The sequence below is a fragment of the Callionymus lyra genome, chromosome 2 (assembly GCF_982586985.1).
Source record: "Callionymus lyra chromosome 2, fCalLyr1.hap1.1, whole genome shotgun sequence".
Taxonomy (NCBI): domain Eukaryota; kingdom Metazoa; phylum Chordata; class Actinopteri; order Syngnathiformes; family Callionymidae; genus Callionymus; species Callionymus lyra.
In genome coordinates this window covers 24,803,659-24,827,995 of record NC_141819.1, presented here as the reverse complement: position 1 = coordinate 24,827,995, position 24,337 = coordinate 24,803,659, and the positions used below count along the sequence as shown (strand labels likewise).

Genomic DNA, 24,337 nt, shown 5'->3' with positions numbered 1-24,337 from the left:
TGGTGGCTTCACAGCTTATGTTTCGAAGATGAGACCCGGAGTGAAGTAGGTCGCCAGGTTTGCATCATCTTTTATCAAAATAAAACGGGTCAGATGACACAAAGCGCTTACGTAACACCGTGTGTGTGTCCGTTCGTAAGCCCCGAAGATCCACTGATTGTGTCGCACCAGGCCCGGTGTGGCAAGAAACAACTCTATGTTTGAATGTCTGATGATGTGTAATCTGGATTACAGACTCCTGGAGATCTTCTCCTGTGATTGGATGAACCACCGATGCATATCATCTTCAGATTACAGCAGCATGATATGTGCCACTCCAGCGGGGGGACGAGCTGCACGACACCACACATGCAGATGTGATTCATAAATTGTCATTAGTGAAATTGAGCAGTTATTTCCTAATCTTCCTGCTGCAGCGTCCACGTGTGTCACAGCGCTTTTCAAATCACACCTCTGACAGTTACAAGCATACTAAGTGTTGATGCCAATCATGAGGCCATGATTTTGATCTGTCCTGACTCTCTGAGATGAACTTCCAACGACCACTTTCAAAAACTCTGACTCAAGTATTCTCTCAGATTATATCCAAAACCGACGACTCTTTTAGGTTCCCTTTGACTCAGTGAAGAAACCAGTGGGTTTGAGGTCAAAGTTCAGAAATGTTGCTGCAGATAGGAGTTGCTATTTGGTTGTGCAATGGTGAAGATCTTGATGAAGGTAATGTGTTTTAGATTAGATTTAGATTTATTTAGTCCAAACAGGATATTCTTTTCCACTTGACAGTGCATTCATCACACACAGGACATAACAAAACACAACAACAATACATGACAACAGTGACAGAGACAGAAATGAAGGTGGATAGATGCAGGGGTACCGAGGTATCAGCCGATCTCTCCTGAACCTTAACTTTATAATGCAAAAGCAGTGTTTAAACACTGATTGAAGATTGAAGCGATCTTTTATATCGAATAATACAGAAACACAACAACCTTCATAGATCTAGTTCTTCTCGACCTCACCTCAGGCATGTTTATAAATAACAAAATAGCATTTGTTACCATCAGAAAATGGTATTGCTGTTGAAAGGATTCTACAGGAGAGAAGTAACTTCTGAAATACGATGCATTTCCTATCTTCTGTTTTCAATTGTGTTGATGGTTTTATAGTAGTTTACTGCCCTCTAGTGGCGACAAAAAGAGTTGAATTTAAAACTGATGATTTCCACGTTTTCTTGATAATAACACATAAGTTCTTACATCAATAGTTATGACATTGTACTGACAAAAGCAGTTGCTTTAGATATTCCATGTTTTCCTTTCTTTATGTGAATATCATGATCATAACAATCCATTTAAAATGTTTCAGTGTGGTTTTAGGGAACACCACAGCACAGGTTCAAGTTAGTAATGACCTGCTACTGGCCTCTGATTGGTGTTTCAGTACCTAAGTAAGTAAGTAAGTAATTTATATTTGTAGTACTTGTTCTTCTAGACCTCAGTGCTGCATTTGACACTGTGGACACCAGATTCTTCTACAAAGACTAGAAAACCAAATAGGCGTAAGTGGAACTGCTCTCAACTGGTTTAAATATTATCTATCAAAAAAGTGTGTTCATTTAAATCACCTCTTATTGACATACACCTACAGATCAGCTCTGGTGTCCTACAAGGTTGTGTTCTTGGTCCAATCCTATTCACAATCTATATGCTTCCACAAGAGGACTTGATCAGAAGACACTCTGTTAAACTCTGTCAAACTCTCAATTGTCAAAAGTTCACTTTTATGCTGATGACACCCAACTCTACTTATCAATGAAGCCAGATGAAAGAAATCAGCTAACACAACTACAGTCCTGTATCACACATATCAAGTCCTGGATGACCCACAACTTTATTTTACTGAACTCCCAAAAAATGAGGTTCTACTAGTTAGTCCACAACATCTCAGACAATCCCTAACTAGTGAACTAGCTTTCCTAAATTGACTCACTCCTGCTACTAGCACCACTGTAAAGTATCTGGGTGTTTGCTTTGACGAGGACTTATCATTTAACTCACAATTAAAACAAATCTCTCGGACTGCCTACTTCCACCTTCGTAACATTTAAAAAATCAGGCACTTCCTTCCTTTAGATGCTGCTGAGAATCTCATCCATGCTTTTGTTACCTCTAGGCTTGACTATTGTAACTCTCTTCTGTCAGGATGTTCTAAAAAGAATCTCAGAAGTCTTCAGCTCATTCAGAACTCTGCAGCTCGTGTCCTGACGAAGACTAAGAGGCGCGAACACATTTCCCCTGTGCTGTCTTCCCTACATTGACATCCTGTAGAATTTAAAAGACTATTTAAAATCCTTCTCTTAACCTATAAAGCCTTACATGGCCTAACACCAACATACATTAAAGATGTAATCCAAATTTATCAACCCTCTAGGACCTTACGATCCTTATACTCTGATTTATTAGTTATACCACAGATTCATTCATCGTTGATTCGCTGGGATCTGTTTTTTCTTTACTCCAATGTAGTCTTACTTTAACTGTTAAGGGTCTTTAGATAACTTTGTTGTGATTTGACATAACTTGTGCTGTCTCTTGATTGTTTTGAGGTCACCGGGTCACCTTGACCCATAGACCACACAAAAATAAAGTAAAATAAAATAGAATTGAAGAGTTACTAGTCGATAGATTGATTGATCGATTACCAAGGCTGATAAACTAATTTGGGGTTCAAGCATGTCCCTTCGGATGAAAGGCTGGGACACACTTGAAAGGTGACCAATGAGCTAAAGTAAGGTGTCTGAACGAATTTGGGAAAGCGAATTGCATTGTGGGTCACACACCATACATTTTAACAGGGGAGCACACCTTTATCTTGCAACAATATTTCTACCAGAAACAGTAGTCAAAGTAAAACATTAAATGCATTTTTCTTTAGCTTTGCTGGAAGAATTTTGAATGAAGAAAGTTTTGACTCTATAAATACTATTTAATTATTGTGTAAGCTCAGACCCAAGTAACACAATACATTTTTTATTAACCCAGATCGATTAAAAATAATATAAAATAGTTTTACATGACCTCTGTTCAAATATCAGGGTTATATTAAGTCACCGTTTTACACCGCTAGAGGTCGCTTCCTCACTTTGCTTCAGCTTCGTCTCTCTCGTTTAGGATTGTGTTTATTATTATTCTATTGTATTTGTCCGACAAGTTAAAGTAACAAATTCAATAAAAAAAAAATATTCTAACCAAGTAGACATGCTTGCGTTTTAAATGTAATAATAAGGAGTTTATTTAAGGCTCTAAGAAGAGAAAATGTTTTCTTAATCTTTAGGTAGTGGCAGCCAAACGTTCATGTCAAGTGATGGAGTGATGCTTGGAAGTTTCTCCTCTCCTCACTCTCGTGTCCAAGTCGTGATGTGCTGCTGCTGACCGGCTCTTATTGGCTGAAGTCAAGTCGCTGCCACGGCTGGGAAATTAACATAAAGGAGGCAAGTGGCGAAGGGATCCACTCGGGGGCAAGCTGGTGATGCGTCACATCTCTCAAAAGAAAAGGGGGGAGAAAACAAACGCACACACACACACACACACACACATACACAATGGGACGAAAATAGCGGGCGAACCTCCGGGTTAATGTGCGCCAATGGCCAGGGAGCCAGTCACAGAGGCGAGCGTCAGTGCCACAGGTGATCAGAGGTGAGGGCGCAGAGATGGGAGACTCCGAGGGTCCCGGCCGCTGCACACAAGCAAAATAAATAAACTTATCATGTAAAGAGCGTGGGTTTCCCTTCACGTCACTTTCGCGGGAGATGATGAGACAGCAGCGGAAAGCTGAGGAGAACCGATGAAGCAGCCGAGTTCTTCTGCGCGTCTCCCTTTACGCACGGGCGGTGTGAAGACGGGGGGCTTCACGTCGAGGTAGAAGACCACCGCCAGAGGAGCGCGGACCGGAGAGAGGCAAGCACAACTTTTTCAAAAGTGAATATTTTTTGCCAAAAAAAAGGCCACAATGAATGCAGATGGGGGATCGTCCGGGTTGGCCAAGTGCGCCGCGGTGAAGCTCTCCGAGATGGGCGCGAGGACCAAGCAGCTGGGCACCGCCATGAGGGACCCCCACCAGCAGAGACGGATCATCCTGGTCATCGTCTGCGTGGCTCTGCTGCTGGACAACATGCTCTACATGGTGATCGTGCCCATCATCCCGGACTACCTCGCGGACTTGGAGAGCGAGCAGTCCGAGCACGTCCACCTGGTCATCCACCCCAACAGCTCCAGCAACGGCACAAGTCCCGCCACGAACAAGAACAACCTGGACGTCCAGATCGGAGTTCTATTCGCGTCCAAAGCCATCCTCCAGCTGCTGGTCAACCCCCTGTCCGGGACCTTCATAGACCGGGTCGGGTACGACATCCCGCTCCTCATCGGTCTGAGCGTCATGTTCGTCTCCACCTGCATCTTCGCTTTCGCCGAGAATTACGCCACTTTGTTTATAGCCAGAAGTTTGCAGGGACTGGGCTCGGCGTTCGCGGACACCTCTGGACTGGCCATGATCGCGGACAACTACACGGAGGAGGCGGAGAGGAGCCGCGCGCTGGGCATCGCCCTGGCGTTCATCTCTTTCGGGAGCCTGGTGGCGCCTCCTTTCGGGGGCATCCTGTACGAGTTCGCCGGGAAAAGGGTCCCCTTCATCGTCCTGGCCTGCATCTGCCTGGTGGACGGGATCGTGTTCGTCATCATGATCAAGCCCCTCAGCAACAGGACTAGAGAGAACATGCCCGTCGGTACCCCCATTTACAAACTCATGATTGACCCCTACATTGCAGTAGTGGCCGGGGCCCTGACCGTCTGCAACATCCCGCTGGCTTTCCTGGAGCCCACCATCGCCAACTGGATGGAGACCACCATGCACTCCTCTCAGTGGGAGATGGGTCTGACGTGGCTGCCCGCGTTCTTCCCGCACGTCCTCGGCGTGTACATCACCGTCAAGCTGGCCGCCCAGCACCCGAATCTGCAGTGGTTCTACGGAGCCGTGGGGATGGTGATCATAGGGGCCAGCTCCTGCACGGTCCCCGCGTGCAAAACTTTCGGGCAACTCATCGCGCCACTGTGCGGGATCTGCTTTGGCATCGCGCTCGTGGACACGGCGCTGCTGCCCACCCTCGCGTTTCTCGTGGACGTGCGCCACGTTTCCGTGTACGGTAGCGTCTACGCCATCGCTGACATCTCGTACTCCGTGGCATATGCAATGGGTCCCATCGTCGCGGGACAGATCGTCCACAATATGGGCTTCGTGCAGCTCAACTTGGGGATGGGTCTGGTCAATGTGCTTTACGCGCCAGCCCTGCTGCTGCTGCGCAACGTGTGCCAAATGAAACCGTCCTATTCCGAGAGGGATAACCTCTTAGAAGAGGCGCCACAGGGGCTCTACGATACCATCAAAATGGAAGAGAGGAGGGCGAAAAAGAAGGGCTACAGTTCAGCGGGGAATTCCCTGCCGGTCGATGAGAATGGCTTCGACCGCTTCAGAGTACAACGGTCCCCGTCAGAGGAGTCGTCCGGCCCGGAGTACACTTAAGAGAATCCCCACGTGGAGCGATTTTACTCAGAGTAAAAGCACATTTTAGACTAGTTTTTCTGTGCGTATACTGATGTGCAATATCAAGGGTGCGTTCATTTGCTGCTTCGGAAATGACACGCACACTTGGCCGGAGAAATCTCTCGACGCAAAAAAAGCACAACCGATAACTTGGAGAAGTTGCATCAGCTTTATTGAAGCAACGAGAAGCACATTGAAATCTAAAGTAAATATTGATCTTTATGGAAATATACAGACAAATGCGCACTGATAGCGTTAAATAACACCTTAACAATGACAATAATTACCATATTTATCAAACTAGAGGAATACTTAAACCATATGAAGCACACAATATCATTTAAACAAAGTATTATAACGCACATGTTTCCCATAAATCTAAAATATTTTAAGCACAATACAGGGAAAAGCACAAAACCTTTCAAACTGTTTGCTGAAAATGTTCGTTAATACTTTTTAGAATAAGGACAAAATTCAAAAGTCACAATTTTTATTTAAAATGTGTCCAAAATACGGCACCTGTCCGCAAAATGTTGAAAGACGCTAGAAGTTTAATAGTTTAATAGAATCATTCCAACAGCATTTGAACGCACCGTCACACCCGATCACCGGAATCACGACCTGTTTTATCCAAAGTTCTTTTTGTGATTGTCCAAAATAAGTCTATTTGTCGTCAAGTCGGCGTTTTGTGTGATTGTAAAAAGGTATAAATAGATATGTCATGATTCTAAGGGACCAAGTTTAAGCGGCACAAAACACAAACAAAAAAAAAACATAGCCTCTATTTTTAGTCTTGACTTTTCTTACTTGCACATCAGAAGGCCGGTTGTGTTGATCTGGACTTTTATTTTGGAAGCAGGCCTGCTTTGTTATTCGAATTTAAATATATGATAAGTGTGTTTTTTGTACATATGTGTATACACAGAATGCGCAAAAGAAACTACAAAGTGTGTGTATGTCTGTGCGTGTGAAGCATTTTTGTCGAATCTGAGATGATGAAGAAATGTATTTATTTGTTAAATGTCGTTTTAATAAATCTGTTTGTAAACGTGTGACCACCTTGTTTTTGGGGTTCTTATTTCGGCAAAGAGAATAGTTGCGTGAGATGACGGGGTTTTTGTCGTGGATCAAACCGATATGAATCCCCCTCCCTCCTCCTGAATTCAAAGTTTTAATGCACTTAAAAGAGCAGTGGATGCACCGGGAGGACGCGCGCACCAGTGAGAGACAAACCGACCCTCACTCTATTTATGCGTTAATTTAATAATGTGGTACAGAGGAGGGGGTGGAGGGCAGCTGTCAGATAATATGGTCCACGAATAGATTTCGATGGGAGGAGTTTCTTGGCCCGAGGGGGAAGGTAGACGCAAACACCTTCAGCATCTTTTTTTTTTTTTTACTTGCTTGAACGTGGAGTCTGAGCCCGGATGGCGAGACGTGGGGACCGAGGATCAGCGTGGCGAGTCACGGGAGTCTACATGGGACCTGACAGGGAGGACGTGATCCTCCTCTGACCTCGCATCAAATCAGGTAGGACCACTTTTTCTTCATATTTGAGATACTTTTAAGAGTGTTTTCAATCACGAGTATTACTAAATAAAAAATCCATTATGAGAAAATAAACTTAAAAAAGTTGATTCCATCATTGAGACAACAGAACTGTTTAACTGAAGCTTAATATTACGCGCAAGACGCGCACGGATGATGCGTTCAAGGACACTAGACTGTACAGATAAACTTCTAATTGCGCATGAATGTGTTCAAAGTGTATGTTTCACAAGATGAATTATCATTTAGTCTGATTATGTTGTTCTGTTTCTTCGAAATCCAAGGGAACTCTGCGCTTTCACCACACTAGTGCGCAAAGATGCCTATTTTGGAGAGAGGGGCGTCGAGGGACCACGGCAGCCAAGTATGATTGTTCATTTGTTTGTTTTTTGTTTCGCTTTGTAAGGAATAAAAGTGGCGAAATGTAAGAATATTTTTACTGTATTTCATATTAGCGTCGTGACATCGCTGTCCTTGGTGCTGAATGAAAGTTCACCGATGGCTAACTGCGACTGCGCGTAAATGAACTTGCGCTATGATACCTTTACCTGTATTGTTTCTCAATTATTTCAAAATGAAATGTATTATTAGGTATTTCAATTTAACATGAAGTTATTATTTATTTATAAACTAAATTTATATTAATTTAGCTGGAAGTCAGCTAAAAAAGTCATTAAGTCACTAGTTTAGTTTGGAATTAAATTAATAAAAATTGTGACTATTACAATACGATGAATATTAACTTTTCTATACAACATAGTGTACAACATGATTTCCAGGTTTGATTGATGTGTTAGCTTAGCCTGCTAGCCACAAGCTAAGTAAAGTAGTAATAACAACGCAAATCCCTATACAAATAATAATAATAATAATAATAACAATAAGTATTTCATTGGTCGCACAACTAGATAACTAGAGAATCAAATTAATATATTATATATATATTATGTTATCAACTACTGAGACATTTCGTAACATCAATATTAGAACAAGTCAACTGCTGGGAATCAGCTAGCTAAATCATTAATGTTTACAATTAATCCTAAATAGCAGAAATGTAAACTATGAATCATTAAAGTAAAAAAACAAAAATTGTAGTAACAAAATTTATATTGATCAAAGGAAATGTCAAGATAACTGTGGTGATTGTTTAAACAATTATTAGTCATATATTATATAAGTTATAATTAAAGGGTTACCATGTCCACTGTTTCATAGTTCTTATATATAGATCAGCAAATCCTTAAAAGACACATTTATGGCATTTAAATAATAACATTTTCAAAACACTGTGTTAACAGTTTGAGGCAGAAGATTTGATCCGTTTGAACTGAGTAATGATCCGTTGTATCGCATCACAACTGAACCGGTCAAGATCATGAATTACCCACTAGAAAAATATGCTAATGCTCCAACATCAGACAGAAAAGATAATCAGTGTGTTTTACCCTTCCTTAGAAAACAAGTGTTATATAGTCCCACGAGACTAAAATATTCTGTAAGCAGCCTCGGAGCGTTTAAGATGAATTATTAACTTTAGATCTTATAATAAAAGCATCAAGGAAAGATCAGAGACGGTGGATTATAGTCATAGAAAGCTACTGCCCTTTCAATTACGCTTGTTTATGTTGAATCTTTCAGGAGTTGCCGAAGGTACCAGTGCCGCCGCTCAAGCAGACACTGGACACGTACTTGAAGTGTGTCCAGCATCTGGTGAAGGAGGAGCAGTTCAAGAAGACCAAGGCCATCGTGGAGAAGTTCGGAGCTCCAGGAGGGACAGGAGAGGTTCTCCAGAAGAAGCTTCTCCAGAGGCACGACAAGACGACAAACTGGGTGAACAGTCAACACATATTTGACTACACTGTCGACACAAACAGGAAAATCTATTTTGTTTTAAAATAAAGCCATTTTTCATGCTGCTCAACTGAATATTGAAATGAGCCTGTCATCAAATAAATATAAAAATAATAAGTGATTGTACAAAATTAAATTGAGAGAAAATCAGATATTTTTATTAAAGGCAATTCATTTAACTATTTAAATATATATCATTAAATCATTTTTATAGAAAACCATAAATCTTTCATTAAAAATGCAATTAAAAATCATAATATTTCATTATCAACACAATTTACTTCATTATCTACTAATATTATACATAAAAAAAATATTTCATTGCTGTTGATAGGAGTAATATCACATAACATTTAACCCATGTTGGATCTTCTTCCTTTTATGTTGAAGAAACAAAGGAATCCGTCTAGGGTTAGAAGAGTTTTCTAATGTTTTATTCTAACGAAAAAGTTTGGACAAACATAAATATCCGTCCAAAACCATTTCGTGGGTACAAAGACATGGCAGTTCTAGCCTAGTCTTAATAGGTACAATTACAAATATTTTAGGCTTTAATTTGATAGATCTCCTATTTATACAGTTAAGGAGGGAAGTGAAACTGCAATGACGATCAATAACTGTCTCTCCGTGACTGTGCGTGATGGGTGAGTCCACATCTCATCCAGCTAAAATCCATCACACTCCCACTCTCTCGGAGTCTCACACCCACTCCTCGCCTCTGTTGTCAGGGTTTTCTGCTGCCCACGTGTCTGTGGAAGCTGTTACAGTCTAAATTACACCTGTGATCCTTCAGGTGTACGACTACTGGCTGGAGGACATGTATCTGAACATCCGCCTGGCTCTGCCGGTCAACTCCAACCCAGTCATGGTTTTCCCCAAGCAGACGTTTCCAGATCAGAGAGATGCTCTGAGGTACGTTGTCACTTTAACCTCCATTGAGGAGATTCATCCACAGATAAACTTCCTGCCAGGAAATCAAATGATCTTCTTCTTAGCTCAAGATGTAATCTTGGATTGAGATAATGGAAGTAGATCAGTGCCATCAGAATGTTTATAATTGCATTCAATCATTTCTATTTTTAAATGTTGAATTTGTTTTTAAATGCAATGCATTAAAAACAACTTTTCAATTAGACTATTAAGATTTTCAACATTTTAAATTTAACCATTCAACATTTTGATGGCTCTGATCCACATCAAAATTGTACAACTACTACTTCTGAATACAAAGTGTTTTTTTTATTTTTGTAAGATTAGTTTAATAAGTCTTTCTTGAATTGTCCTAACTGTCCTATCATAAATTGAAACATCTGAAGGATAAGCCTTATATAGTTGTGATTTAGAAAATGCAAAAATATTCCTCTTTAAAACTCCTACAGTTTTAGACAATTATCCACATAATATTGATGAGTAAATAAATAAAGACTTGTATTATTTATAAGGCAATAAATATCACACTTTATGACTTTATGACTGTATTAATGTGTCAGAGTAAAACATGTAGAAAATGTCTCTGAAAAATAATCATTTCAATTTGGATTTATTATTATATTAAGTCTAAATAACTTTTAGTTAATTTCGTTGTCCTCTTTGAGAATATTTCTTGTTCCTCAAATATATCTGGGTAAATATTGAGATCCTAAGTTTATTTAAAAAATAAACACTTAGGCTATATTTAGTGTTGATATATCTTTTTCTTTTTTTTTTTTCTTTTTTCTAATCATATTTTGCCTCTTTGGACCATTTCCTTTTTATTTCTTTGTAATTTAACAATTGAGAATATAATTATATATACGTTTACGAAATTCTAATACACAAAACATAACATTTTATTGGCATATTTAGGTTAATATTATATTATATTATATTATATATATGTATAATGTGGCCCCTGAGTTCATCTAATTGCCCTTGCTTTATGGTTGTATCACATCGTGCTGCTGTGGACTGAGATGACGACCAGAACGACGCAGCATCATCTCTCTAATAAATCTTGTCCCAATATTAAATGAGCTGTGCGGTGGCGCACATTACACCAGTCTCTAACTCTTCATTAGCGTTGTCAGCTCTTACAACCCCGACCCAAACTTTCCAGATCAGCAAAAGCAGCTGCTAATCTACCGACTCCCCGGCTTATTAGATCGCAAGTGACAGGTCCAAACTCTCCGCAGAGACGGCTAGCCGGGCCTCGTTCAGGGGCCGCCTTCTTCCTATCGATCCGGCTGTAGATGTAATAAGAGCAAGACAAATGACGGCCAACACGAGAGCTGACAAGAGCTGCTCATCTCAGCCCACACTGGTCCTTACAGAGCAGCTCTGAACTCATGTGATTACTCTTTGAGGGATGAATACAAGACAAGCTTCTAATGACACCATCGTCCGTGTTTGAAGGTCTAACGTTGTTTTTTTAATTACCTTTCAGATACGCTGCTCGTCTTGTCACAGGAGTATTACAGTACAAAGCTCTTATTAAGGCGTAAGTGTTGCATTTTCTATGGTTTATTAAACATTCATGATGTGATCATGAAGTGACTCGTTTGCAATATGACTTCTCTGAGGTTGTCGGGATATATGACCTCCGTTAATGAACATTAATTCAAGCAAATTTCTTTGGTGTCCGCCAAATATACACAGCATGAAAACACAAAGAGCATTCACTTGTTGATTTATTTTAATCTGACATCATCAATTACTTTAAATTGGGGGTCTGAAATATTTCAGCCTGTGGCATGAGATTCTGCTGCCCCTTATTTATTGTCTACGTTTTTATAAGCAAGAAAGTAAGCCATTATTATTTGTAAAGCACCTTTCTAGACCAGGATCACAAAGTGCTTGAACAATCAAAACAATACAGAGTTAAAACTTTTAAAGATCAAACTAACATAGAGCAACAGCCTGGAAGGATTTCTCTCTTCTGGTCCTGAACCGTGTTCATGAACCATCAGTAGATTCTGATCCACAGACCTCAGAGCCCGAGCTGGGGTGTAAGGCTGGATCAGATCAGTGATGTAAGGAGGAGCCTGACCATGAATAGCTTTGAAAGTAAGAACCAGAATTTTAAAGTTGATCCTGAAAGAAACTGGAAGCCAGTGAAGAGTTTTAAGGATCGGAGAAATGTGAGTTCTTCTACTAGAGCGGGTCATAAGTGCAGGCAGAGCAAGGAACTCCATTTTGTTGAATAAAGATAGTTACATTAAATGTTATCATTACTTAGCTTTGATGATATAGTTTAGATGGAACAGATTTCTAAATCAAAATTACAGATACCATTGAATGAAATGGTAAAATTCACAGTAAAACACTCAAAAATCCAATAATCTTTACACAATATAAATTAGATTTTTGAAAGACATCATAAAATAACGGCTGCAAGATACCCACGTCTGCGACCTAGAAGTGACCTCTGGTGACCCCCGGTCAGTTGAGTTTGAGACCCCTGCATTAAATGAATCATACACAATTTTCTATTGTAGTACATTTAGTATAGAGTATACAGAAGCCGCCGAAAGAATATTCCTAATATTTCTCCTTCTTTTTTATTCTGTGTCTTCATTGACATTGTTGATGTTTCTTTTACTCACTTGTGTTTTTGACTGTGTTGTTGTTGTTGTCCGTGTTAACATTTTCATTCTGTATTATGACTTGTAAGACAAATCTAAAAACCCACAAACGTAGACACACACTCTCCCAGTGGACAAATCAATCCACAGAGACCGAAACAGATGAAGAAACATTTTGTATTTTACGTTTTCCTCAACACAAACGCACACAGAGACGCAAATGAGCGGTCAGAAAAATCTCCTACAACTAAAACAACCAGTGAACACTCAAGCAAAGACCCACATTTGTGTCCAAACACTCCACGAGCAAACCCCAAGAGGGAAAAACACACATGGCACAAACATAGCCAGGATCCAGAACACAAACGTGACACACTGGAGCGCTCACACGCACAACAGAACACATGAGACACACGACTATGCACGCAGAGTAACACAAACATCTGTTGAAACCACTGAACAATCCAAACATGTGAGGCAGACCTGGACAACGTGCACATGAACACCTTTACTTTTGTTTTATGTGTAAATCTGATGGTGTAGAAATGAAGGAGCAAGAAAACCATGTGTGTTTAGATGATCTATTTCTAATGTGAACTCTTGAAGGTCATTGTTTAATATTTCCTCTTTGTTTGTATAAATATTATCTACAACCATTGTGTTATGTTGTTGATGTTTTAATTAAAATAAAAGCTTTTTTTGTCCTTTAAAATTTTTTTAATTTAAGAAGTTTTTTCCCATATTTAGTTAATAAATCATCTATAGCATTCCTTGTTATTTGAATTTTCTCCCAAGGTTCTTTCAGCAGTTTTAGTCTTTTTTAGGGGCATTTCACCCCTTTTTAGTCTGTATTCTGGCTTGACAGCCCCTCACTATTGCCCCTTAAAAGAAGAAATTCAAACAAAACACACAAGAGTTTCATAAACCTACACACAAAGATATTGGACACAAGATCCCAGCATTAAAGACACATTTGTGAAGTTGTGTAATGTTTCAGGAAGCGGCTAAAACGTTCACTATATGTGAAAAGATTACCTGATTGTAAAAAATAATATTTATTTTTTATTCAAACTTCATTTGACCAAGTGTAATGTTTTGCCTTGACATGATTTTTATACAACGTTCAGTTATATTGACATTAAAAAGATTAAAAACGATATTAACAAATGTTGTTTCATCGAAAAGTAAAGCTAAAGATAGACATATAGTTTAAATAAGTACCTATGATTGGATTTATATTGTCTGATCATCTAAAAAAAAAAACATGTTTATGTCATATTTAGCGATGATAACATTTACAAACTATAGCAGGCCTGGGCAAAGTGCGGAACGGGGGCCACATGCGACCCTTTATCTGTATTTATCTGTCCCTCGTAAAAGGTAAAAGTATGATCATGTATAAATGGTTCTAATGCATTAACAAATGTATTTTGTATTTATTATTCATTTACATTTTTCACATAACACTTTCCTCCTTGTTGTGTGTAATTTATTGTTGTGTTTATATTAATCCCTCAAAACATTCAGTACCATCAAGTTAATTGAAGAAATGTTTTGAAAAAAAACTCATCTATAGAAGAATAAAATTGCAGCTTATTTACCTTAATAAATATCATGGGGTAATGACGCATGTCCTATTTTTTTAGGCATTTCTTCTTCTTTCTTTTTGCTTGACGGCCCCTTACAACATTCAGAGAATTTAATGTGGCCCTTGCAGGGTGTAGTACCTCATTCTTACGCTAGAGGCAGAGTTCAAAATTAGACACTAATAGAGTCAGAATTTTTACTTTTTTTCTTCCCGATTTTACGATAGAATTGAATGTTGGAGAAGTTTCTATTGATATATAAAAATGTTTTTTCCTGAAACCCGTGACTTCCAGGCGAGAGCTCCCGGTGGAGTTCGCCAGGGGCCAGCTGGCCGGGACGCCGCTGTGCATGGAGCAGTACAAGCGTCTCTTCACCTCGTACCGATACCCGGGTCTGAAGAGCGACGTGCTGAAGGTCCAGATGCAGACGTCGGAGCACATCATCGTGGCACGCAAGAGTCAGGTCAGCGCTTACGTCAGAGGTCATTAACACGGGATTAAACAACATGGTTTCATGACGATATTGTCTTCACTTAGACATTTTACCGTCTCGGGCTCATAAAGACAAACAAGTTCAAAATAATATCTTTCACCAAGAGACACATTTAGTTTTTCTCATTAAAGCACAAACATCTGTTCAGTTTTTAACTAAAATACTTTTATCTATTTCTTTCTTAAAAGCCTGTTGAATAGCATGAGAACATGATGTGAACAAAGTATCTAATGTGTTTAATGCTTTTCTAGGTCATCTGTCCATTCATCCATCCGTCCATCCGTCCGTCCGTCCATCCGTCCATCCATCCATCCATCCATCCATCCATCCATCCATCCATCCATCCATCCATCCATCCATCCATCCATCCATCCATCCGTCCATTCATTTTTCATCCATCCATCCATCCATCCATCCATCCATCCATCCATCCATCCATCCATTCATACATACACCAGGCAGTCCGTCCGTCCGTCCATCCATCCATCCATCCATCCATCCATCCATCCATCCATCCATCCATCCATCCATCCATCCATCCATCCATCCATCCATCCATCCATCCATCCATCCATCCATCCATCCATCCATCCATCCATCCATCCATCCATCCATTCATTTTCCTTCCATCTATATATTCATCCATCCATCAATCTTTACGTTCATACATCTTTCCATCCACTGTCTATCCATCCACCAGGAAGTCCATCCATCTATCCATTCATCCATCCATCCATACATACACCAGGCAGTCCGTCCATCCGTCCATCCGTCCATCCATCCATCCATCCATCCATCCATCCATCCATCCATCCATCCATCCATCCATCCATCCATCCATCCATCCATCCATCCATCCATCCATCCATCCATCCATCCATCCATCCATCCATCCGTCCATCCATCCATCCGTCCATCCATCCATCCGTCCGTCCGTCCATCCATCCATCCATCCATCCATCCATCCTACCATCCGTCCGTCCGTCCATCCATCCATCCATCCATCCATCCATCCATCCATCCATCCATCCATCCATCCATCCATCCATCCATCCATCCATCCATCCATCCATCCATCCATCCATCCATCCATCCATCCATCCATCCATCCATCCATCCATCCATCCATCCATCCATCCATCCATCCATCCATACTTCTCTTCTTTTGTTATTTCTTCTCCATCCGTTCTATATGTGAGTCCATCCGACTCTTTGTTCCTCCATGTATGTATTCAATCATTACACAACATTATTGATCTAAATCAAGCAAACATGTCAAGATGTCGTCGTGTGTCTCACAGTTCTTCGCGGTGGATGTGATCCAGAGCAACAAACCACTGAGTGAGACCGAGATTCTGGCCCAGCTGGAGAGAATCATGTCGATGGCAGAAAACAAGGAAGAGAAATCGCCTCCAGTGGGAATCCTGACGTCGGACGGAAGAACAGAGTGGGCTCAGGCCAGAGAGGTCCTGGTCAAAGGTCCGGACCTGGAACTAGCATCTCTTACTTATTCGACAGCAGAAGAATGATGTCGACTCTACCTTCAGATCAGACCAACAGGACGTCTCTGGCGCTGATAGAGAGCTGTCTGTGTTTGTTGTGTCTGGACGAGCCCAGCGGTCTGCAGCCCAGCGACACCAACAGAGCTCTGCTGATGCTGCACGGAGGAGGTGCCGAGAAGAACGGAGGCAACCGCTGGTACGACAAGTCCATGCAGGTGAGGAGCCGCTCAGGTGAGAAGACGCACCTGCTCAGGAGCTTTGGGCTGATCCTCGTCTCCTAGTTTGTCGTAGGACTGGACGGTGTGTGTGGGGTCGTCTGTGAGCATTCTGCATTCGAGGGCGTGGTTCTGGTCCAGTGCTCGGAATATCTGGTCAAACACATGTAAGGAAGCAAAAGTATCATTTAGACTACATTGATCTCACTTATATGATATTATTTTACATTTTTGATGAAAATAACTAGCTTGAGTGAAAGAAGGAAAAAGAAATAACACATAAACAGAAAAATATTTGGCTTGAGAAACTTGAGAAAGTAAATGAATACGAAAAAAAAGAAAAACTAACTAGCACGAATAAAAATGAAAAAAGTGGATGAAAGAAATAGCGAAATAAATTGAGGAAAAATGTATCATTAAAAACAAAATCAAGAATTAGCACAAAGAAAACAGAAAATATTACCATGAAAACCAGAAAAATAATTAGCGTGAAAAACAGAAAGAATAAATAGCACGAAATACAAAAAAAATGTACGAAAAGCAGAAAATAAGTAGCAAGAAAAACAATTAAAAAATTAGCACAAAAGCAGTGAGTTAATTATCAGGAAAACCGTAAAATGCATCAGCATGAAAAACGGCTAGAACAATAAAAATTACCATCAAGAAAAAGATAAACAATACCGATCAAAAGATTACTAGCACAAAAAACTAAACAACAATTACCATGAAAATCTTTCTTTAAAACCTGCACAAAAAAACAGCAAAATAAGTATCACAAAAAAGAAAAATAACTATTACAAAAAAAGAAAGAAATAACTATCACAAAAAAGGATTACTATCACAAAAAAGAAAAAGATTACTATCACAAAACAGAAATAGATAACCATCACAAAACAGAAAAAGATAACCATCACAAAAAAGAAAAAGATAACTATTACAAAAAAGAATTACTATCACAAAACAGAAAAAAGATAGCTATCACAAAACAGAAAAAGATAACTAACTCACAGAGAAGAAGAAAAATATATCACAAAAAAATATATATATATATCACAAAAAAAGATTAAAAGCACAAAAAAACTAAAAGTAACCATGCAGCGCAAAGAAAACAAACATGAAAAAATATTCGTAAAAACTTGCACAAAAAAGAAAAATAACTATGAAAAAACAGAAAAAGATAACTATTACAAAAAGATAACCATGACAAAAAAAGAAAAAAATTAAAAGCACAAAATAACTATCACAAAAAGAAAGAAAATACTATCAGGAAAGACAGAAACAACCAAAGCCATCAAAAATTAATAGAAAGGTAGAGCCATTAGGTAGATTATCACGAGACTGAGGTCAACAACAAACTTATGTTTGCAAACAGAAATGGAACTCCTTCAAAAACAGCGAGGAGCAGCAGCAACAAAGAACTTCCTCCACCAAGACGGTTGATGTGGAAATACGACGGCAACATTCAGGGACGACTCACAGCTTCAGCAGAACGACTGCAGAGGTGAGCGACACACATGTGATGATATATATATTTCAGTGTTCAGTTGTTCATGAAACATCCTCCAGGCTGGTCAACAATCTGGACATGGACGTCTTCAAGTTCAAAGAATACGGGAAAGATTTCATCAAGAAACAGAAGATGAGTCCAGACGCCTTCGTGCAAGTGGCTCTGCAGCTCGCCTTCTACAAGTGACGTCCAGCACCTCAGGCCAGACCCCGCAGACCTTCTAACTCTAGCTGCTCTCAGGTGCAACAGGCGACTGGTGTCCACGTACGAGAGTGCGTCCATACGTCGCTTCCACGACGGACGCGTGGACAACATTCGCTCGGCCACGGCGGAGGCTCTGGCTTTTGTCCAGGCCATGACAGAGCAGCGTTCGCCGCTCGCCGTGAGTCGTTTCTCTCAATTAAACCTGAGGCACTGATGCGAGCAGGTGCAGGCTCCAGAGATGCTGGCACCATCCAACAAATATTCAACTCTTTTTTTTACAGAACATAGAGAAAATGAAACGACTGAGAGAAGCGATTAACGCGCAGACGAACTACACAATTGCTGTGAGTAATGTTCAGAGAAAGTGATTTTTTTCCACGATAATGATAACATGAAGTTCTTACATCAATATCTATGACATTGTACTGATGACAACTGTTCTTTTCTTTTCTGACTGTTTCTGAGTCACATGATACATACAGGAGTTACTACTGGGTTGATAACCATTGTTTCAAAAAAACAATAGGATTTAATCATCGTAACATGACTTGTTAGAATCCTTTTTTGAAGTACAGATTTTGACAGATGATAATACACGTATTTGATGACAGTATTTCAAGACAATTTATATAAAAAAAATATTTTAAAGTAAAACAATATATATGTAATAATATATTATATTATAAGACCAAGGAGCTGGTCTTGGGCTTCGGGAGGTCCAGGACAAAGCCACAGTCCATCAGAGGCGACGAGGTGGAGATAGTTGACAACTATAAGTACCTCGGCGTGTGGATGGACAGTAAACTGGACTGGTCCTGCAATACAGACCATGTATATAAGAACGTTCAGTGTAGAATGTACTTTCCGAGGAGGCTTCGATCATTTAACATCTGCAAGAAGCTCCTCTGCATGTTCTACCAGTCTGTGGTGGCCAGTGTCCTGTTCTATGCTGTGGTGTGTTGGGGTGGAAATGTGTCCAAGAGGAGTGTCAACAGGTTGGACAGGTTGATCAGGAGGGCTGGTTCTGTGGTTGGAATGAAGCTGGACTCACTGGTGACAGTTGCTGAGAGGAGATCATTGAACAAACTACTGTCCATCATGGATGATGACAGTCATCCTCTTAGCACTGTCATCAGTGAGCAGAGAAGCAGAATGAGTGCACGAATGCTCCTACCCAGGTGCAAAACAAATAGACTCAAGGACTCATTCATTCCTCGTGCTATAAATTGTACAATTCTGAGTTCGGGGGCAGGAGTGGAGTGAAAGTATCATGATGTTCTGTTCTATGTTAGTCTTTGTTGTTTTTCTTTGACCTATGTTCTTTGTCTTTATCTTTAGACTTAAGATTGTGTCATCTTGTTCTTTCTCTTTATGTTCTTCTTATTATTATTATTATTATTATTATTTTTTTTATTGTTTATGAAAAATTGCTGGCTATTGGAAAAAAAACAAAGACCTCCTGAGGGATCAATAAAGTTTTACCTTACCTACCTTACCTTATATATAAAATTAGCTAGAAATGGAGAAATCTTAATAAAATGTGATTATATATTTATAATATATTTTGTCGTTTAACTTGTCGGTCGCAGCAGGAGGCCGTCAACACTGAGTCTGGTTCTGCTTGAGGTTTCTGCCTTCTAAAATGAAGGTTTTTTCTCACAGTCACGCAGTGAATCACTCATTTTTGATACGCTGTTTTGCTTTTTAGTGATATTGTCTTATTTAAAAAGTATATGACACTTTAAATTAAAATTTAATTTAAGTCGATTCATATCTTAAAACTCACTCTTCTCTACACTGGTGTGATGACTGTGATCTTCAGGCGATCACTGGGATGGCGATCGACAATCATCTGCTGGGTCTACTGAGGACGGCAGCCGAGCTCAAACTGGAGAAACCAGAGATATTCAGCGATGAAACGTTTCTGGCCAGTAACCAGTTCGTGCTCTCCACCAGTCAGGTAACTCCTCGAGACAAATCTCACGTCAGATGAATGTTGAGTGGAATATTTCATTTGATTAAACCTCGTGAATCAGACGTTTGTTCTGTTTAATGAGCATCAACAGCGTTAATGCAACAACACCATCTGTGGCAGCAGCTCCTCCGTAAAACACAAACACTCGTCAACACGAGACAAAATGGCTGCTGACATCTTCGAACAGTTGGTCCACAAACACCGACTGAGCCGCAGACTCTCGGCTAAGACCGAAGGAAACAACCAAAGTCAAATAAAGATTATGATTCATGTTTAAAATCTGTGTAAAAAAAACTTTTGTGCTCTTGTCTCACGGATGTCTGTGATGTCCTCACCGAGACATGTGACCCGTAGGAAATGTCTTGTTTTTATGGAACCGTTTTTTTAAATATATGGAACTTTGTTGTTCAGCTGTGATTGAAATATTTTCCTCTCGCTGAGCCGAAGGTTTCCTCATCTGCCCCCCCTCATCCCTCCTCATCCCCCCTCTCTTCTCTTCAGTGCACGTGTAATCGTGCATTTCACAACCTCTTTTTAAGAGTCAGTGAGCTCCCACATCAACCCTGCTTGACCTGGTACATCATCGGTCACAACCCTTTTAGTTCGGTTGGGATTTTTGTCTCATGAAAGACAAAGTTTAACCATAGAAATAACCTCCTGGTCAATCGTTGGTTCAGCCGAATACACGGAGTCGTAATGTTGGTACCATGGTTCCGACTTCTGGTATTTCTAACCAGAGTAATCTTTAGTTTCAGTTTCCTAAAGAAAATCTGTATTTAAATTACAGACATGTGTTTTCAACTAGTCACCTGATCTTACCTGACAACGCTTATCCCCCAAATAATACTGACAGAACTTAAGACGAAGTATGCCTTAATGAAAAGTCTCATTTAATTTGGTTGAAATTCTAGATTAAATTTAATGACAATACAAATCCTTGAATCAAGATTTTTTTTAAATATGCTTTTTATTGTTTTATATATCAAGAGCAGTATCTACCAACTATTCAATCGGAAAACTATATGATCATCGATACTTGAAAAATTTAAGTTGAGTTAACTTATTATTTCAAGCCAATTGACTCCAACATGAGGTAAATAAACTAAAAAATAAAAATATGTCAATTAAAAAGATTTCATCAGCTGTTGCTTAATTTAAAAATATTTATTTTAATAACACATTTTATTTATTTTAATTTTTTGAAAGTCATTTGTATGAAAAAAAAATATGAACACATTTTGGTTGAAAACAAAATTCTGTTCAAAATCAGCATTTAAATCGTTTTGTTTATTGTTTATATTTTATTTACTATTCATTTTCTATTGATAGAAGTCAGTTGTCTTTAGAATGAAACTTTTTTTTAAATTATTTTACAGTGAGGGAATAAATGAACAAAAAATAGGACCACATAGGAACAAAAAAAAGGGGGGGGAGGGGAACATGTGCAGATCAAATAAGCAGCATTTTAATTCTTTAAAACCAATTAAGTAAGAACTTCAGTTAAATTCAGTTGCAACTGGGAGAATGTTTTCAACATGATATCATCTTTTTATTTTTGCTGGAAATTATATTTATATATTAATATTTAGTTTAATATGACAGTTCTTCTTGCAATATATTTGCTATCAAAGTGTCTTTAGATAATTTGTCACCGGTTCTTCTCATTCTAGATTCATTGATTTTATTCTGTCATTCCAAGAGGCCACATTAGTCTCATCCATCTCGACCACTGCTCTTTTCTCTCCAGGTCCCGACAAGCGTGGAAATGTTCTGCTGCTACGGTCCGGTGGTGCCAAACGGCTACGGCGCCTGTTACAACCCACAGTCGGACCACGTGCTCTTCTGCGTGTCCAGCTTTTGGGAGAACACTCAGACCAGCTCCACCGTCTTCGTCAAGGCCCTGAACGAGGCGTTGCTGGAGATCAGGGATCTGTGCAGCGGCTTCAGTCCCGTCTCTCCTAAAGTGACCCACAGCAGCGTCGGACCGAGTCGACCCCCGAGGCCAGGGAAGTAAAGAAGATGAAAATATATATATATATATATAAACCTCCATCGGTCTGTGCAATACGCCTCCTTTAACCATCACTTTAAAGCCTTAAATAACCTTATCAGTGTAGAAATGTGGACGTCAGAGTCTCGTGTCGATGAAAATGCTGCTTGACTGTAGACTTGGATCTGGTCTGCTGCTCTCGGGAAACTAAAGCCATGCTCTCAGCCACGATCACAGGTGGTAGATTTGATGTATTCTGCTGAACTCACACAAGTATCTGTGAAGACAAACGTTTGCTCAAGTTACAATCACCAGATGTGTGTGTGTGTGTGAGTGTGTGAGTGTGTGTGTGTGTTCAATAGTGCTTGTGTTGTCCAAGTGTCTCACCGTAGAGTCCATACGTACCATGATAAAAAAAAAAAAAACAAGATGGAGAAAACATTAAGAAAGTTTCATCAACAATGCGTCGTCTAAACACTTCATCTGTGTGTAGTGAAAAATTTGGGACAATGTCTATTGAAATCTCAGCTCCGACTTAAAAAAGTGAAATAGAGCGTGAAGTCGACAGACTCCAACCAACACACACCGTCTCCTGCCAAGCTGCAGACTCCAGGGAGGAGGCGCTCCGGCTGATGTGGAGCATTAAAAAAAACACACCAAAAACAACATAATCAACACATCAAGCACGCCTTGGAAAAGATGCGTAGGTCGTCCGCGTAGAAGTGGCCAAAGACAGGACTCTGCAGTTTTCGGTGTGTGTGGTTCCAGTGGCACATTTGTGTGTGAATGTTGCCGTGACTTCGGCCATTGTTGCGGTGATTGTGTAAGAGGTAGTCAGTTGGCGACTGAGGCGACACACTGTGTTCATGTGTACAGATGTGAGTAGAGTAGTCCAGGTGTTATTACTGTGGCTTTGTAGTGCAATACATTTGAGTCAGGGCGCAGAGATTATTTATATTTGTGTGTGTATTCATAAATACATAGTAATGCGATGTTTAGTAGCTATCTATTTTTGTACTTAGAAGTATAGTGTAGTTTTTTATTGTGCGATCTGTCATGTGACCACTTTCCTCAGACCAGTTGTGTTTATTGTGTGTATACAAAGCTGTAGTAAAGTATAAGTCAGTATAATGTAAAGCTAATGTGATACAAGGAGGAGAAAATATTTTAGTTTGAAAGTAACATTGGGGAGTTGAACCAGCAACCTTTTCAGTGTGAGTTGGTAAAAATATGTCACGTATAAACGATGAAAGCATTCTTGTATTCTTCAATCAATGGTTATCGATCAAGTAGTAGCTTGTGTGTGTATCATGTGAGAGTCAGAAAAGAAAACATGGAATGCTTAAAGAAATCACTGTTTTTGTCAGTACAATGTCATAGATATTTGTGTTAAATGTTATTATCAAGAAAACATGGAGAATGTCTAGATACCAGTTCTGACCCCTTATGATCTATTATTCTTCTCATCATTATATTTTTAAAAACATTTTTATCCTTCTTTTAATTAGTATGTTCTAGTTGTACCAGGCGACAATAAATTGAAGAAAACAAAGATTATATACGTAACTTTCGAATGAAAAATGACGATTTGATTCGGTGTTTTCGATCTGGTAACTTCAAGAAATGTAATGACTGCAAGAAAAATCCAAATGTAAAATCATCATCCAGAGGTTAGAAAAATTGTTGTAAAATTTTGATCTATCAAACTTGGTTAATCAAATGTGTTAAAATATTCACATGAAAATATTGATAAACTATTACCCGATAAAATCGGGTAACGGTCCGATCCAGCCTCTAATAGTTGGATCGAGTAAAGTGTTTAACAGTTACACACAACCAGCATTTCATAGTCATGTTTTCTTTTTATTTAAAGCATCAGCAGTGTTCTTTTACAGACGTGCAAGAAAGATAATAATCCAACACTGGTATCAGGACCATAGAAGTTCGGAAATATTCCAAAAATCATCAGCACTATTGCAACATTGCTCACAAGAATATAAAACCAGCAAATATTTCAAAGATATGTTATCGATTCCTAAAGTGCGTTCAGGTCACAACCCATGGGGTCAGCGTCTTGTTTTTAGGTCAGTGTAGACTTGAGTCGTCCGTAGACGTGGAGTAGATCCATGTGTAGGAACACAGGTCTGGTCCTGGGTGTCATGTTCGTGCCTGGTTCGCTCTCTGTGTAGCAACAGTTGTCGTGTAGTTTTAGCTAAAAGCTAAAGGTAACACATGCATGTTGAACAGTAGATTCAGATTCCAAGGAAATGTCTGTGTTGCATTAAGCAGGAAGCTTTAAAAG

The 24,337-nt window shown here is 39.6% G+C and overlaps 2 protein-coding genes across 2 annotated transcripts; both read left to right on the top strand.

Annotated features, from left to right (window-relative positions):
* The first annotated feature begins 3,447 nt into the window (after positions 1-3,447).
* On the top strand, positions 3,448-6,440 carry slc18a3b (solute carrier family 18 member 3b). The gene has a single exon (XM_087784273.1). The coding sequence runs from the start codon at positions 4,015-4,017 to the stop codon at positions 5,578-5,580; it is 1,566 nt and encodes a 521-aa protein (XP_087640399.1). The 5' UTR covers positions 3,448-4,014; the 3' UTR covers positions 5,581-6,440.
* A 399-nt stretch (positions 6,441-6,839) lies between these two features.
* chatb (choline O-acetyltransferase b) lies at positions 6,840-24,110 on the top strand. Its single transcript, XM_087784269.1, has 15 exons — positions 6,840-7,131; positions 7,434-7,513; positions 8,791-8,982; positions 9,797-9,915; positions 11,426-11,479; positions 14,444-14,612; positions 15,944-16,121; positions 16,190-16,359; positions 16,426-16,526; positions 17,732-17,860; positions 17,926-18,048; positions 18,107-18,248; positions 18,352-18,414; positions 19,893-20,030; positions 21,793-24,110. Exons 2-15 carry the CDS (start codon positions 7,469-7,471, stop codon positions 22,057-22,059), a joined length of 1,890 nt encoding a protein of 629 aa, XP_087640395.1. The 5' UTR covers positions 6,840-7,131; positions 7,434-7,468; the 3' UTR covers positions 22,060-24,110.
* The last annotated feature ends 227 nt before the right edge of the window (positions 24,111-24,337 follow it).

What these genes read in the sequence shown, in the direction of transcription:
- chatb (XM_087784269.1), top strand. Translation starts at nt 7,469, where the DNA reads ATGCCTATTTTGGAGAGAGGGGCGTCGAGGGACCACGGCAGCCAA. An exon ending in GATCAGAGAGATGCTCTGAG is followed by an intron (nt 9,916 to 11,425) that starts GTACGTTGTCAC and finishes ATTACCTTTCAG; the next exon opens with ATACGCTGCTCGTCTTGTCA. An exon ending in AGACGAACTACACAATTGCT is followed by an intron (nt 18,415 to 19,892) that starts GTGAGTAATGTT and finishes TGTGATCTTCAG; the next exon opens with GCGATCACTGGGATGGCGAT.
- slc18a3b (XM_087784273.1), top strand. Translation starts at nt 4,015, where the DNA reads ATGAATGCAGATGGGGGATCGTCCGGGTTGGCCAAGTGCGCCGCGGTG.